The 16,401-nt window shown below is 33.5% G+C and overlaps 1 protein-coding gene across 1 annotated transcript in view; it reads right to left on the reverse strand.

The window, feature by feature from the left end:
• The window catches only part of TBC1D32 (TBC1 domain family member 32), a 231,150-nt gene that overhangs the window by 196,943 nt on the left and 17,806 nt on the right, over positions 1 to 16,401 (reverse strand). The window contains exons 4-10 of the mRNA XM_023512752.1: positions 13,449 to 13,517; positions 10,517 to 10,642; positions 7,684 to 7,762; positions 7,441 to 7,544; positions 7,284 to 7,345; positions 6,558 to 6,702; positions 3,918 to 3,977 (exon numbers count right to left, since the gene is read on the reverse strand). Of these exons, the coding sequence (XP_023368520.1) occupies positions 3,918 to 3,977; positions 6,558 to 6,702; positions 7,284 to 7,345; positions 7,441 to 7,544; positions 7,684 to 7,762; positions 10,517 to 10,642; positions 13,449 to 13,517 (645 nt within the window). The remainder of the gene's footprint in view (positions 1 to 3,917; positions 3,978 to 6,557; positions 6,703 to 7,283; positions 7,346 to 7,440; positions 7,545 to 7,683; positions 7,763 to 10,516; positions 10,643 to 13,448; positions 13,518 to 16,401) is intronic.

A 16,401-nucleotide genomic window follows, 5' to 3' on the forward strand; every position in this document is an offset into this window, starting at 1 on the left:
AAAAAAAAAAAAAAGAACTTGAACTTCAGGAGGGCTGGCACCATTCTGAGAACTAGTAAGAATGTACTAGGGACAACAATGTACCTAAACTGTTCAAATAATGTGGATTATGATGAATACCTGCTTTCCTTCCAGGAATGTCCCTGGTGTATGTTAGGCAGAGGGGTACCTACATCATCAGTCGCCTATCACCCATCAAAAAATCCAGGCACTAAGTCTCTCACAAACTTCCTGTTATATGACATTTTGCACAAGAGCCACAAACATATACTAAAGGAACTAGTGACGTCCTGTGTGATTCTAGTGGGAAAATGATATTTGTAAGCATGTATTTTCATATCCTCCAGATGTCACCCAATATACTTTTCCCTTTCTTGATTCTGCTTTGTATCCTTTCACTGTAATAAATGATAGCAGGGAACATGATTAAAGGCAGAGTCCCATGAATCCTGCCAGCAAACTACAAATTACAATATCTGAAGGTTGTCTTGGGATTCCCTCCCTTCCCCATATCTACATGTCTTGTCTAGATCAAACCCATCCAGACCCACGCCTCCTAGAGATCTGTAATCCAAACTCGATATGATCAAATCTACCATGTCTAAAAATCATTATCTCTATCCACAAATGTTTTCTTCTGTGTGACTTATTTCAAGGAGTGATATTAATCCTTCATTTGCCTAAGGACTCACCCATCTGTCTTCTATTCAAAAGCCCAGGCCTTTAAATGCTACCTCCTATATAGAATATTCCAGAATCTATCCATTTATCCCATTTCTCACTGCCATTTCTTACTTCATGTTCCCATCAGCTTTTGCTTGGCCTGCTGCAGTCTCTCAACTATCTTTTTGTTTCAATACTTCTCCCTTATCTTCACTAGTACTTTGAACTCATTTTCCAACAAAATATAAAACAACAAAAGTGATTACAATAAACTGTCAGATGGGGAACTTTGGATATGACATAATTAATAAAATAGTACACTTAAGAGAAGCTCTAAAAAACTAGATGAAAAAAACAAAAAGTAGTCTGCTTTTTTAACCACAAACTCAAATCATGTCTCCAACATAATCTCTCTTAAAAACCCTTTAGTTCAATAGTTGGAAATTTCTGTCATTAACGTGCTGCCTTTTTAAAATTTCATGTACATAGTAAGTTATAGTTAAAAAAAAAATCTTTAGACTGGATATTACTGAAATACAGTTGATGTATTAAAATTAGGGCAGAGAACACAGAAAAATCAAGACCATGAGAATACTTTTCACCATTTAATATTCTTTATGAATACTCTTTAAAAGTGAATAAGTATTATTTTTATTACATTATAATGGAAATAAGAAAAACACCCTTTAGTTTACTTCCACTCAAACCTTTAGATATTCACCCACGTCACATCCCCCTCTACTCAGCTTTACCTTCACCATTCCCTTCTATTCCTTCTACTTCTTCCCCTGACTTCTTACATGTGTTACCCTTTGTTGAGAAAAGATTAACAATCATAAGCAAATGAACAATCTCAGGAAAGAACAATCACATTCATGCTATCCCCTTAAATTTCAAGAAAAAAAAAGCTTATCTATAGTAGGTGAATTTAAACACTGGTCTAAGAGTCAAATTAAGGGTATAATAAATGATTTTGTCAACCATTGAGAAGCGAGAAATTTGATGTATAATTCAGGATTTTATTTGATACTTATTGCCCTATACTATCAAATATATAGCACCTAATTCATTTAATTGTGAACCCCAAAGAAAGGGAAAAATAAGGTTAAATAGAGGAAGATGGGAAAAACTAAGGGAAAATTTGAATAACATAGCTGTCAAGTCATTTTTTTATAACTGTCTACCAGAGAGCAAGAAAAATGGCACTACATAAAGCCATTTCTTTAAGGTAGACTGGACAAAGAGTCAAACTGTTAAAAAATAAAAGGTTAAATATTCACTCTGATAACCCAAGACATTTCACTAATTCATGACTTTGCAATGCTACAGAAACAAAGAATCTCTTAACTTCCCTAGCCATCCCTATAAAAAACTAACAGCAATACATAAATTATTTGACATCTTAATGCTACCTACTGAAAATGCCATAAAAATAAGAGACTACTATTGTCTGATCAAATATGTAGTCATTAACCACATAACTATTTAGATTTAAATTAAATAAAGTTTCTCAATTGCCCCAGACACATGTCAAGTGTTCTGTAGTCACCTGTGACTAATGGCTACCCTGTTAGACAATTCAGAAATTCCCTCACTATAGAAAATACCATCAGACAGCACTAATGAGAAGCTAAAAGAAACACATTCTCAGGTGATCATGCTAAACACGCTGCCATGACTAAAGACCTTATGCAAGAATCTCCTGTAAAACAGAAAGGTAAATCCACAGAGTGGTCCAGACTTGACAACATAAATGCACAAAATTTGACCCTCACTCCTGAAAAGGAAGTAGATGCACCTTCCATTCATTATTCCCAATGTTTCTTTTAAAAAGTGGAACCCAGTTTACTTTAAAAAATAAACACACCATAAATAATCTTTTAGTATTGTGCAAATTCTAAAAAGCTCTCCAGATAAACTGGGGGGATTTTTACATTTATTTTTTATTTATATACTATGTATATTCATGGAGCCCAAGTGCAATGTTGCTACAGTGACACATTGCGTGGTGGTAAAGTCAGAGCCTAGAGTGCATACATCACTCAAACAATGAACCCATTCCATACTTAAAATAAAATATTTCACTATGTTGATAAAATATTAAAGTTATTCAGATGAAGTAGGCCCACTAGGCTAAAAGTTGATGAAGGTATAATTGACTTTTCAAATAACAGATTTTAAGATTTAATCTGTAAGAAACATATTTGAAATACTACCACTGGGGCCTCTGTAATAGCAATACTGAGTAATTACCTGCACATAAACCATGGCAAAAAAATGATCCTATTCTATGTTTTTTCTCTTTCTCCTTTCAAGCAAGATCAGTCTATGCTCATATGGCAACAACAAATTGTCATTTAAAATGGGAATGGAACAGAAATGAGATGTGGAAAGACTATTCCAATTCAATTTCTCTAAAAAATTTTAAGAACATTTTACCTCTTCTAACCTCTTCTAAAAATTTTAAGCACCTTTTGCCTCTACAAATAAATTCTCATCCTATCATTCATATGACTCTCTCCTGCTGCTCAATTCTTTTGGTTCTCAAACACAAAACAATTACTGTTCTCCTTCTTTCATTTTATGCTCTACTGAACTCAGCTAAAAACCGCAATTCCAGGAAACTTTCCTTCACCTAAAGAGGAAACTCAAGGTTCATCCTAACTACGGAAACTATATTTATTGACCCAAAGTTATACAACTTAAGTATTTTAATAAATCTCATGCTTTACATGCTGTCAACGATTTTTTATTAGTCTTGATTTCTTTTTAATTCTCACACATTGTTCTACAACTAATAATAAATGTAGATAATTTTTGGTAACGTATTTTATAGTATTAGTCTATGTTTGGTATAACTCAAACCAATGTTTGCAAATGCAAAAACATTTATCCCCTTCTGAATTGTTCTCATGTAACTTTTCCCTCAAAACATTACCCGTAGAAGTAATTCCCTTATTAATACTTGCTTTGAATCAAATTGCATAATACTTCAATATAGCTTCTCGTAAAACAGCTGGTTATTTATAGCAGCTTGATTTACCAAGTACTTATATGATTTCTGTTCTGACTACATTTTAAGTCTCTACTTTTACCCTTATTTGTTTCATAGGATGGTAGGTTAGGTCACATAAAAGCCAAATTCTTTATTATCCAATATTAATTGTCACCACTCAACTTCACATATTCAACTTATTACATCATATATCTTTTTGGGATATTATTTCAACATAAAAACAGAAGTGTGGACTTACCAGAGACTTATATTTCTTTTCGAGAAGTCTTAGTACTGCAGTTCTGCTATAATATGCATGCTAAAATTAAGCAGAAAATGATACTTAATATTCAAACTATGCCATTTAAACCTATTTTTCCTGCATTACTTCCAATAACACCATCAATCACACAACAGCTTAGGTGTAAGTTATTATAATGAATGCCAAACAGGTTTGTCTATGTACATTTGGATTAGGAGTGTAGCAATCATGAGAATGCAAAAAATATTTAAAAATGGATCATTTAGTGGTGAATTAGTAGAAAAAAATGCTATCCATCAATTATGTCCCACCTCCATGATATGCTATTTTAAAATCAGTACCAAAAAAGCAGACCTGACTGTCAGTGTATAAACAGAACCCAAAGAAAAGATACCCAAGTGGTCAAAGAAAAAAAATCTCAACCCAGACTAAAGAGGATAATGTACTGTCTACACGTGTAGAAACCTGTCAAGATTTTAGAGCTAAAAAAGCTTTAATTCTCTCCTTAGAGTTGAATACAGACAGAATGAAAATACGTAAATACACAACATTTTACAAAGGCAGGGGAAACTACATATGACACCTAAGTTTTGTAAGATGAAATTAGTTCAAAATATAGTTTCTTAATTTTATAAATAACAATGAAAATATCAAAGAGAATACTACCCAGTTAAAAACTATCAGAATTCTGAGGAACAAGTTTTTTTAATTAAATATGATTAATTAAATGGCAGTTGGTTAACTAAAGGTTAATCAACACGCTGAATGTTTTAATTCTCATAGTTTAAAATGTTTTTTTAAAAAATATTAAGCCTTTTTTTCGGGTTGAATAAGAAAACATGTTGATAGCTGTTAAACTATTTTTAATATTGACCTAAGTGTTCTGAAAAGGAATCTCATAATGCATCCCTAAACCAGGTCAGCAAACTCCAGCCCTCAGACAAAATTCAGACTACAACTTTATTTTGCAAATAAAGTTTCACTGGAACACAGTCAAGCCCAGTCGTTTATGTATGTAAGTCACTGCAAAAGTTTTGAAACAGACTATGTTATAGTCCATTATTTCACTTCCCAGAAACACAGTCAACGGCATCCTTTCTGATTCACCCACGCAAGTTTCAACTGGCTCTGTTTTACTGGTGTTGCTGAGATTCATTACTCAGCATTTACTGGGGTTCATTTGTTTTTTCCACTGGCGTGAATTTTACATTTGTTGATTTTTGTGCATCTCAAAACTTTTGTAATGATGCACATATTATCTATAGATGTTTTGGAGCTGTGACAGTTGAATTGAAAAGTTGCAACAGAGACTGTACAGTCAAAACTATCTATTCTTTGGCTCTTTACGTAAGTTTGCCAACATCATCCTTATACAAAAATAGTATAGGAGGATACGATGAATTTTCATTAACACTAGAACACACTTGGAAATCTGATATTTTAAATAATTTTCTGCCTCATCCTCTTAAGAATCAACTACTATCAATAAACATCTTAAGTGGAAAAATTTAATTATATAGAATTTCATTTTTGTTCAAAAAGATGACCTAAATAAACAGATATATTAAAAACCTATATAAAATAAGATCTTACTAATTGTTATTCCTATATTGTAGAATCAGAAAAATTTAATTATACTTGACCTTTTACATATTTTGGATATTTTTTATAATAATGGTCTAATCCAATAATCAGGAAAAACCTTTAAAGTGTCAGATGTGACGAACAAAGCTTTCATGTTAAAATAATTTAATTAAATTCAGCAAACATTTATCGAACACATACTATTAATATGTAGGCCCGGTAAAAGCTCAGCACTGGAGACAGAATTGTGCTCTGTTTAGTTTGCCACTTATCATACAGTTTAGATAGCAAAAGGCAAAAAGTGCCATCAGCTAGACAACATCCACTCGGTGCTGAGCAGGAAATGAGCACATCCCAGCCCCTCTCCTCCACTGCAACAAATACAGTACGGAGGGATTAAGAGAGAAAAAACTGTGAGCACGAAAGCAGCCCTGCCGCTACTGCTGCTACCCCAAACCAGTCTTATTCACCAGTGGTTAAAGGACGTTAACAGCATAAAGATCTCCTACTCCTAATATTAATTTCAGTTCCAGAACAGCAGTGAGCTTCAGAGGAAATTGCCAGATCAGACATTAAACACATCTCCCAAATTTCCAGATCAGGAGGGAGGCAAATGAGGAAATGCTTTTAGGCATATCTCCTAAACCAAAGAAAAATGAGTATTAAATCCTTATGGACTACCAAATATGCTTAAAATTTTTGGAACTTTCAAACTAAAGAAAAATCATATTGGATAGGTCATTAAGCTTATTACCCAGATTCAGATGGATTACCATTTAAAATTCTGTTCTGTCTCTGTCACTTACTAGGTAAACAATCTTGGGCAAATTAACTTCTCTATGCCTCAGTTACTACTTAGAAAAGATAAGGTATTAATACCACCTACCTCATAAATATGTTTAAGAATTAAATGTGTTAATACCACCTACCACATAAATATGTTTAAGAATTGCGTAAAAGCAATTAGAACTCATTAAACACTCAAACATTAGTTATTCTTCAAAGCGATACAGCAATGCTTGAAAGGTATAAAAATATTCCATTTTTCCTTACCATCCACTTTTTGAACCACACAGCCTTGGTGTCAACTAAGGCAAAAAAGTAGATTGGATCCAAAATCTTTTGTGCAACATGATGGCTTTGATTATGATTAGCTGATAACAAGGACAAAGTACTGTCCACAATTTCTTCCATATACCTTAAAGTTTGGAGCAAAAAAATGATTTTTAAAAAGAAATGCTATGTTATATAAACATTTATACACATACACACACATATACTGGTGATACGCTTTATATTTATGGAATTATAAATTAACAAATAATCTCCAGAAACAATTTTTTATATTTCAGTAAATGGCAGAGTTGAGATTCATATTCAATTTTTCTGTTTTAAAACTTACGTTCTTTCTACTCAAACACTGTCTCTCCAAATTTAACTTTCCTTTTTAGATTCAAAATGCTCTTACAACCTCATTAAAAATTTCAGAGCCGCATAGAAAAACTTGAAATAACATTTAAGAAACCCTTCCAAAGTACCAAAGACTGACTAAGGCTACAATGTCCTCTCTTACTTTGTTGTGATAAACAGTATAAAAACGTACTTGTAGAGAGCCATTCATTTAGCTAAATACAAAACAGGACAAGCTGGAAAAAAATTAAAACTAAACCCTTTCCTAATTAGGTAAGTCAATTAAGGTTGTCTATACGCTTTCTCTGTGAACTGTACATGGGGCAGCAACCCTCCTGTGTTTAACGCTGGCATGGTTAGGGGACTCACTTCTCTGGGTGACGAATCCAGAAAGACGGAGCCTCCTTTTGATACTCATTTAGAAGACGAACCTACAAAGCAGATACAATGGGCTCTCAGAAAATTAGAACCTTTAAATATAAAACCACTTAAATAGAAACAAAAGCATATTCTAGCAAATAAATACCTTTTTAAGTAAGCGGGTCACGTTAGGATTACTTATGTCTACACCAGCTGAAAGAGTAGGGATATGATTTTCTCTAGAAAGAAAGTGTAACTCCAAATATTTAGCTAAAAAGAAAAAGTAAAAACACAAAATTGTTATATCGATCATGTAGAGTGCCTTCTGAAAAGAGTTATTTCCTTTCCATTTTTCTTAAGTGCATACAAAAGAGAGGAAAAAAACGTAAAAATGATTTAATAAACATACCTAAGCTTGTATAAATTTCCTTGGTCATATGTAACGGGGAAAGTGTAAACGTCTGTGCGTAGAATTTTAAAATCCGGTCCTATGGAAATGAGAAAGAAGATCTGCATGTAAGAGTCTCATGAGAATAAAAGAGATGAAATATTTTTCACACAGTAAAATCTCATAAAATGAAATAAACACTTAAAAAAAAAAAAACTATTCAGAAACCTGAGTAGGAATATACTTATTGTTTAAAGGGTACTTTCTTATGTTGGTCAGCAAAAAATAAAAGCAACCAAAACTAATAGTGAATAAAATAATTATTGAAATATATTATTGCAAAATCTGTTAACAGAAAATGCAGATACTGGCCTGGGGTGGGAGAGGGGAGGTTTGATAGAAAAAGGTACAATGTAAGGGTGTCAAGTAAAGGAACAGAGGAGGCAGTACTAAATTTTAAAAAAAAGAGTTGCAAATCCTAGATTTGTCTTTTTTAATTGTTTACTAGGTAAACAATCTTGGGCAAGTTAACTTCTCTATGCCTCAGTTACTACTTAGAAAAGATGAGCTATTAATACCACCTACCTCATAATTGTTTACGTGGTGGGTAGTTTCAGTAATTAGACATTTAGGATTCTTTCTAATAATTTTGCCCATTCCCAACAAAAATACACATAATATTTTTAAAATTTTTCATTATTAAAACAACAGAGGAAACTGTCCCAAGGTAAATGAAATAAATGAGGTAACATCTAGCTAGAAGAATGCCCATCACTAGTAGGTACTTAAATAATGGTAGCTACTATTATCTTAATTATACCAGCTTCAATATTGTGGTAAGATACTAAATCCTAATTGATGGTAATCCTAATAGCAAAATCCAACTTTCTACTAAATAAAAACAAAGTTCCCTGAAATTTTCTAACCCAGGGTAAACAGGCTTAACTCACAGTAATCTGCTTCCCCAGGGTGACTGTAGATACCTTCTAACAACCCCAAGAAATTCCTGCCAGAACACAGGATATTCATTACTTTGGAAGGTCTATTTTTATAGTTGTAGCAATTGATAAGTATCTGTCATATTTTTCACTCAGTTCTATGTAACAGTCTTTTCATGCAGGAGATGAAACTGAATCAAACTCAAAAATAATTTGGATCAAACATGAATTGAAAACGAAAAAAACTTCATGCCTTGTTTTCTACTTCTAAATGACTAATTCTATTACCATTTCTCCTCTATAAAGACTGCTTCTAATTTTCAATTTTATTAATTGAATAAAACCGTCCTTTACAGATAATAATCTGTAATAGCTAAATATAGCAACTTACTCAGATCCATTGTGAACATCACTTTTTATAAAGTTGTTAACATAATTCCTAAAATAAAGGAAATTTATTCAGCCACTATTTTGTCTTTGTTAGGCAAGGGAAAAAATATGGAGAAATTTACAATTACATTTCTTGCTAGTCTTGAAATGCTAAAGGAGACCCTGAAATATCTTTTATCCCCTTCAAGTTTTTGGATCATTGACTTTTTACAGAAGTCTACAATACCCTCTGGTGTTAATAAGATTGAACTACACCCAAGTTTAAGATAAACAAATAGCGGTTCCCAAACCACTTCTATGTATGAGTACAATTATATCTTCACTGAGAATAGCGTGTGATTTAAAAACAGACAAACAGATAGAGATGCCTTATATTTTTCTATAACTGTGTGTTTGCTGTCTTTGTCTTCTACCAGAATCTAAGTTCTATGACAGTGAAGACTTTTTTTCTGTCTTGTTCGTGGTATGTTCCCAACATCTAAACTTTAATGATGTACACTATAAGTATTCAACACATATTTATTGAACAAAAAGCAAAATGTAACTACTGTGCTAATGCCTTAAATTCTGAGCAAAACACTATTTCAATCTTAAAGCTAAAATTTTCTTCACTTACTTATCAGGAACAAAAGACTCTGTTAAAAAAAAAGTTCTATTTTAATGTGACACTTGGATACAGCCAAGTTTGTTTTTCTTTCCATTCACATCTTAGACACTATATATAGAATTACTTCCACTTGTTAATAACATGATCTTAATTTCTATCATATAATAACTGTTCATGAAAAGTGATATGCAATCATTTTTTACATAAATCCTATCTTTTCTATTTCACAATTTCATAATTTTAGACATTTTCTATATAGTACAGCCTCAGTTAGTTGACCACCTAGGAGACTGTAAGACTGTAACAAACTGGTAAACATACAAAAGAATAAGTTAACATAAGGAACTAGGACTACTCTACTGATAGGTACATGTGGTGCATATCCGGCCTATGAAAATTAGGTAAACTTAAAGAAGTGGTCAATGATGGAGGGTCTGTACTTGCTTTATAATTCATCTGAAACTATTTTCTAAACTCGTAGCTCAACAGTTTTCTAACTCCTGTCTTTAAGCAGTTACCTCTATGTCAACATTTAAATGCACGAGCAAAATGTTTATGAACCTTTTAAATAAATCTTAATTCATTATTTTTAAGTTAAAATTCTATGTATTGTGAATTCTTTTCAAGTATTTTTATTAACTCAGACAATGACACAAATATTTAGATATCTCTTTGCAAGATAAAACAAAGTATACAAGGTAACAGTCTATTATTTGGTGATGAAGAAATATTGACCACGCTCTGAATCTAATCATGAAATACTATGTTAATTCCTTTAAAGAAAATTTTGACAATCCAAAAGGTAAAACTCAAGTTTTATAAATATTTGAGCTAATATTAAAGAAAACTATCATATTTTATTTCTAGAATAGTTAGCAATGAGAAATTATTTCTAAAATTTATATAATCATTTCCTTACACTAAATACAGGATCAGGATCTGAAAGAGACACTGTCAGTTTTTCACAGAGAGTGGTCCAGTTTTCACAGTTCAGGACGTCAGATGGCGGAGCTGAACATAATGTTTGCAAGGCTTCATATCTCACCTATAATTATTTTTTTAAAATATTTTTATTAATACTCAGCCATTAGAATAATACCAATTCTCCAAAACACTATTTAACAAACTATTAAAAGGCACAGTCTACATAACTGTTATTATAAAAAAACATTAATTACATACTTCTTTTTTAATGTTTTTATTTTGTTTTGTTTTTCTAAGACAGAGTCTCACTCTGTGGCCAGGGATAGAGTGTCATGACATCATAGCTCATAGCAACCTTAAACTCTGAGGCTCAAGTGGTCCTCTTACCTTAGCCTCTCCAGTGGCTGGGACTAGAGATGCCCCCCACATCACCTAGCTTGTTTTAGAGACCGGGTATCACTCTTGCTCAGGCTGGTCCCAAACTCCTAAGCTCAGGAAATCCACCCGCCTTGGCCTCCCACAGTGCTAGGATTACAGGTGTGCACCACTGTACCCAGCTGATTTCATACCCTTTTATAAAATAACTCTTGAGAACTCATCTTTTAAACTAAGGGCTAAATAGAGAAAAAAATAAGTTGCTTTTTTGTGTAAAGCAAAAATGTAAATGTACTAGCTGACTCTAGGTCTCATGTCCACATGGAGTAGGAGGAAGGATGGGGACTGACTCAAGACCATCAAGGCAACATTTTCCAGTGGTTTGTCCTATGGACCCTTCCCTTTCTAGGAGGCCCCCACTGGCAGTCCTATAATTGGAGGGCCTACCCTTCAAAACATCACCCAGATATGCCTCTGGTCAAGCATTCCCATTCCAAGATACATGAACAAGTCTCACAAAGTAATTAGTTTGAACTTGCTTTTTCTGCCATACTATGTATTTTCTGACTTTCTAACTACTGAAGTAGAAAAGTCATTCAGTAGTGGGAAGCAAAATTGAATTTCTGGGTTTTCACACAAAGCATATTTCTTAATCAGTCTTCTCAAAATCCCATCAGAATTTACTGAGAATAGTATGACCTGAGGCAACGTAGCAGAGAATATCTTTGCTCCTGTGATGAATGGACTAAAGCCTCTACCCCACTCAGTCTCTAACTAGTGAGCAATAACACACTCATCCCAGCCTGATCCTCAAAATCTGGTCATTTCCCAACTGCAACAACTGAAACGTAGCAACTGAAAGGCGAGGCATCAGAAGAGGCCACAGGAGCCACATCTCAAAAGCCAGACATTCTGAATCAGGGTGTCAAATGTAAGACAAAAATGACAAGATAGTCACATATTTGAAAAGGCCTATATAGTCACATGAACAAACTTCTAAATAAAACTTTGTGATAGGCATTAGGGAGAATGTGGAATTTTAAAAATTAAAAATTCATTTACAATGTCAAGTCATTTTTCCTTCTCAGTTCATTTTTTGGACAAAATTGCATTAAGAATTCACTGCTTGTAGGGCCAGGAACAGTGGCTCAGGCCTGTAATCCGAGCTCTGTGGAAGATCAAGGTGGGCAGATCACTTGAGCTCAGGAGTTCCAGACCAACCTGAGCAAATGGAGATCCAGACGCTACTAAAAACAGAAAAAACTAGCCCGGCCTCAGTAGTGTATACATGCAGCATCAGCTACTTGGGAGGTGGAGCCAAGAAGACTGCTTGAGCCCAGGAATTTGAGGTTGCTGTGAGCTGTCACAGCACTTTAGCCAGAGGCAACACAGTGAAACTCTGCCTCAAATAAAAAAAAAGAAAAAAAAAAAAATTGACTGCTTTCAGAAGCAGAATAAGGGTTTCTGAATAAGTATAGATTTCCAAATAATCCATTTAAAATGAAGATAACAGGATTTTTACCATATAAAAGTCAAATCTCATTTCTATTATCTTTTAAGACATATTTAATGTGAACCCAGAAAATGTATCAAAATGCAAAATGCTGAAAGAAAAAATTTTTCTTAGAGTTTTTTAGAAAATTTCAGCATGCAATTAAACTATTCATATAATTAAAAATGAAAGTTTGAAAAAATAATTTCAAAAATTGAGACCAAATACTAAGATATACACAAAAGTCTTATCAGACTTTCAGATGAATTCTTCATTAACAGTTTTATACACTCTTTTAAAATATAAACAGACATAATTCAATACAATTGCTTCTTTGAAAGTCCTTTTCTAGTAAATACAAATTGTCACATGGGAGATACTGATCAAAGGATATAAAATTTCAGTTAGATAGGAGGAATAAGCTCCAAAGATGTCTTATACAACCTGGTGAATATGTTAATAATAATGTGTTGCAGTCTTGAAAATTGCTAGGAAGGTAGATTTTAAATGTTCTCACCACAAAAATAGTTAAGTATATGATGTACCATATACATTAATTAGTTCAGGATAGCCATTCCTCATATATATATACATCAATATATATCAAGATAAGTTGTACATGATAAATATACATGATTTTTATTTATTAAAAACAATTTTTAGAAAATTGCTCACATTTTCTAAAAGTAGGAAAAGAATTTAAAAAAATATTTTGTCCTCAGAAATCACTAACAAAAACATTGCATACAAAAACATTGCATGCAAAAACAGTGAAGAAACAGTTTTGGGGACAACTGTACATAACTTTATCCCTTCAAAATGGAAGCTAGAAATAAAAGTTTCATTTTACAAATCATGACAATTCTCTAAGGAAAGCCTCCCTTACACCGTGACCTTTCATTTCAAGACCAAAAAGTTTAGCAGGGATCTCAGTCCAGAATGGCCCGTAATAACAAAGGTCTAACCGCAAGAGAACTAGCCCAGCTGTTACTGATTGTAATCCAATACATTTTAAATATATGACATCTGACTGAACTTGACAGCCATCCTTTAAACTTACCTCTTTAGGTTGCCCAGGATCCAACTGGTCTAAAATCAATTGTAATTTTCCTTGACAAAATTTGTAACTCTGTAACACAATTGACAGAACATTCACTTAGAAGGCTTTTAGATGTATTGCTATAAATTATTTTTAATATAATTCGAAACACACAACTCACTCTAGACAAGAGAAGATGATCTATTTCGATTTAGCAGCAACTTAGGATTTTTGTTTCCTAAGACTATTAAACGGAAACTGAAGGTAGAACAATGTACCTTTGTGTATATGAAACCCTTATTATTTGCTGAACAATTGGAATGTACAGAACATTGTAAAACTCAAAACACATTAAGCCAAAATATTACTTACCTAGAAATATGAGATAAATGAAACAGAAAGACAAAACAAAAACCAAAATAAGTAAAAGGCACAAAGTACCCTAGGAATAACCACAGTGCTGTGTGTGCTTTTTCTTTCCCTTCCTTTTCCCTGTACTTTTCCTCAGCATCTCTTCATAGTTGTTTGGTGATAAAATCCCTGAAGTAAAAACCTCCATCTAGACAAATGTTTATAGTAGGTAGGCCATAAGCTTTTTTAGAAAAAGAAGGGGTCTTTTTCCCACCAATGGCAATTTAAATAAACAAAATATCTAAAGAGTCACCTGAAAAGTAACAAAGATTACAATACCATAGCTGCCACTCGTTGAGTATCTTATGAAACAAGTCCGATACTATCACAACTCACAATGACTCTGAAAAATTGAAAAATGTTAAAACCAAAGAGGTTGAATGACTGCTCCAACTTACACAGCTATCAGAACTCACACTCTCATCCCAATTAGAGACCACCTGCTCTTCACTGAACTCTTTCCTGAGGTGTTCTCACCAAGTTCCTTGTCTTTAAATATGTCATAACAACACATAAATTGATTCTGTCCCTGGATCTCTTGTGTTATATATCTACTTAACTTCCTAACATTCCATTTGGAAGTCTAATGGGCATCTCAAACTTAACAGGTCCAAAATAGAATTCACTCTTGTGACTGATTACACTGGACCTACCTAGATAATCCAGAATATTCTCCCCATCTGAAGAGCCTTAACTTAATCCCATCAGCAAAGTCTCTTTTGCACATACAGTAACATAGTCACAGGTTCTAAGGATTAACACATGGACATCTTTGAGATGGCCATTATTCTGCCTACCATAGGTAACAGAAGATGAGTTTCAAAGAGTGCTTGGTGGAAAGTAAATAAACAGTAAATTCCTCATCCAAGTTCCTCATCTTACCACACAAGAGTAATAAGCTAATTGTTATCCTAAACTCACCTTCTCCACATAAAGTGTATACTCTGGGGTAGTTTCCTTGAAATGTGTTAAAAATAGCTCATACAGCATAAAACAGCATTAATACCTGGACTGTGCGGAAAGAGGACGCCAAAAACACAATCAACGCTGTTTACTCTGTGTTACTCATGAGTAACATTTAGGCCGATTTTTAAGCACAAAGCAAGTAACTTAATTTTGAAGGCATAAATAAGAATGTCTGTACTTAATGGAAGGAATGGCTGATAAATTTTTAGAGACCTTTTCAATTCTGAACATATTAATCCAGGCTTTCTTTAATGTTACATGACAGTCTTTTCACTAAGCAAAAATATACCCAAATATCTCCTAGAATTTGGCCATACTGAAAGAGCTTTCAGGGCAGTTCTGGCACTCACATGCTTCTTTCCAAAAGGCCAAGAGATCTCCATGCCTTCTTTATAGACAGAATTCACTTTCACCCAATTAGTCATTTCTGAAACAAAGTCATGTTCATAGGGCAGACACTTGAAAATTCACATATACACTATGGACGTCCCAAAAGAAGCTATAAACTAAAACCATGATTCTTCTAAAATATCAAAACAAAACAAAAATATCTTCTGAAATTATGATCCCATTTCAACCAAAGCTTTGTGTTTTTTTCAAAACCTATGATTCTAATGTTCAGAAATAATTTAGTATTTGGGAATTAGTAACCTCTTAACTTCTAGCTACTTGATCAATCCTATTTAGATTGGGAATATTTATACTTCCCATAATAAAATAACAATGTTCTCATTTTTTTGTGTGTTTCAATTTCAATGTATGCAAGTGGTTCATCAAATAAGTAATAGCATATAATCTTGTGAGCCACCAGAATGCTAAAGTTGGTTTTTTTCCTATGTCTTTTTACTTCTAGAAAGTCTCTGATCAGTAAACTTACTAAACAAGCCACCTAACTAAATTAAATTAACCTAAAATCTCTGTAGTCCCAGCCCACCTTCTCCCAAACAGTCCATCACCAAGAAATGACTACAGGCTAGAGCATGAAGAAATTCACAATCTGTGGCACATCCTCCATCACATCAGGCCAGCGGTTCTCAACCTGTGGCTCATGGCCCCTTTGGGAGTTGAACGACCCTTTCACAGGGATCACTTAAGATCATCCTGCATATCACATATTTACATTACAATTCATAACAGTAGCAAAATTACAGTTACAAAGTAGCAATGAAAATAATTTTATGGTTCCGGGTCACCACAACCTGAGGAACGGTATTAAAGGGTCACGGCATTAGGAAGGTTGAGAACCACTGCATCAGGCAATGAACCTGAACTATAAAGTTCACAACTCTACACAATCTTTCCTGCTATATGATACAATGGTAACTAACCACAGCAACTTTTAAATTCTGCTGTGAATAATTCTGAAACCATTTTTCTTTCAATCATACGCTCCCAACTGTGACCAATATGTATTTTTAACATGTCTCTCCCAAACTCCTCAAGTGTCTTTTGCTTTGATCTATAATCAGGATCTATCTTATAGTTATGCTCCGGGATAGTATAGCTAATTAGTAAAAAACGTTTCACTAAAAATATCAGGTAAGAATAACACTGAGAATAGGCTCCATTTGGCCTGAAGGTCTCTGTGTACAAGTTC

The sequence above is a fragment of the Otolemur garnettii genome, unplaced genomic scaffold (assembly GCF_000181295.1).
Source record: "Otolemur garnettii isolate 467f Iridium unplaced genomic scaffold, OtoGar3 scaffold00002, whole genome shotgun sequence".
In the NCBI taxonomy this organism is placed as follows: Eukaryota; Metazoa; Chordata; class Mammalia; order Primates; family Galagidae; genus Otolemur; species Otolemur garnettii.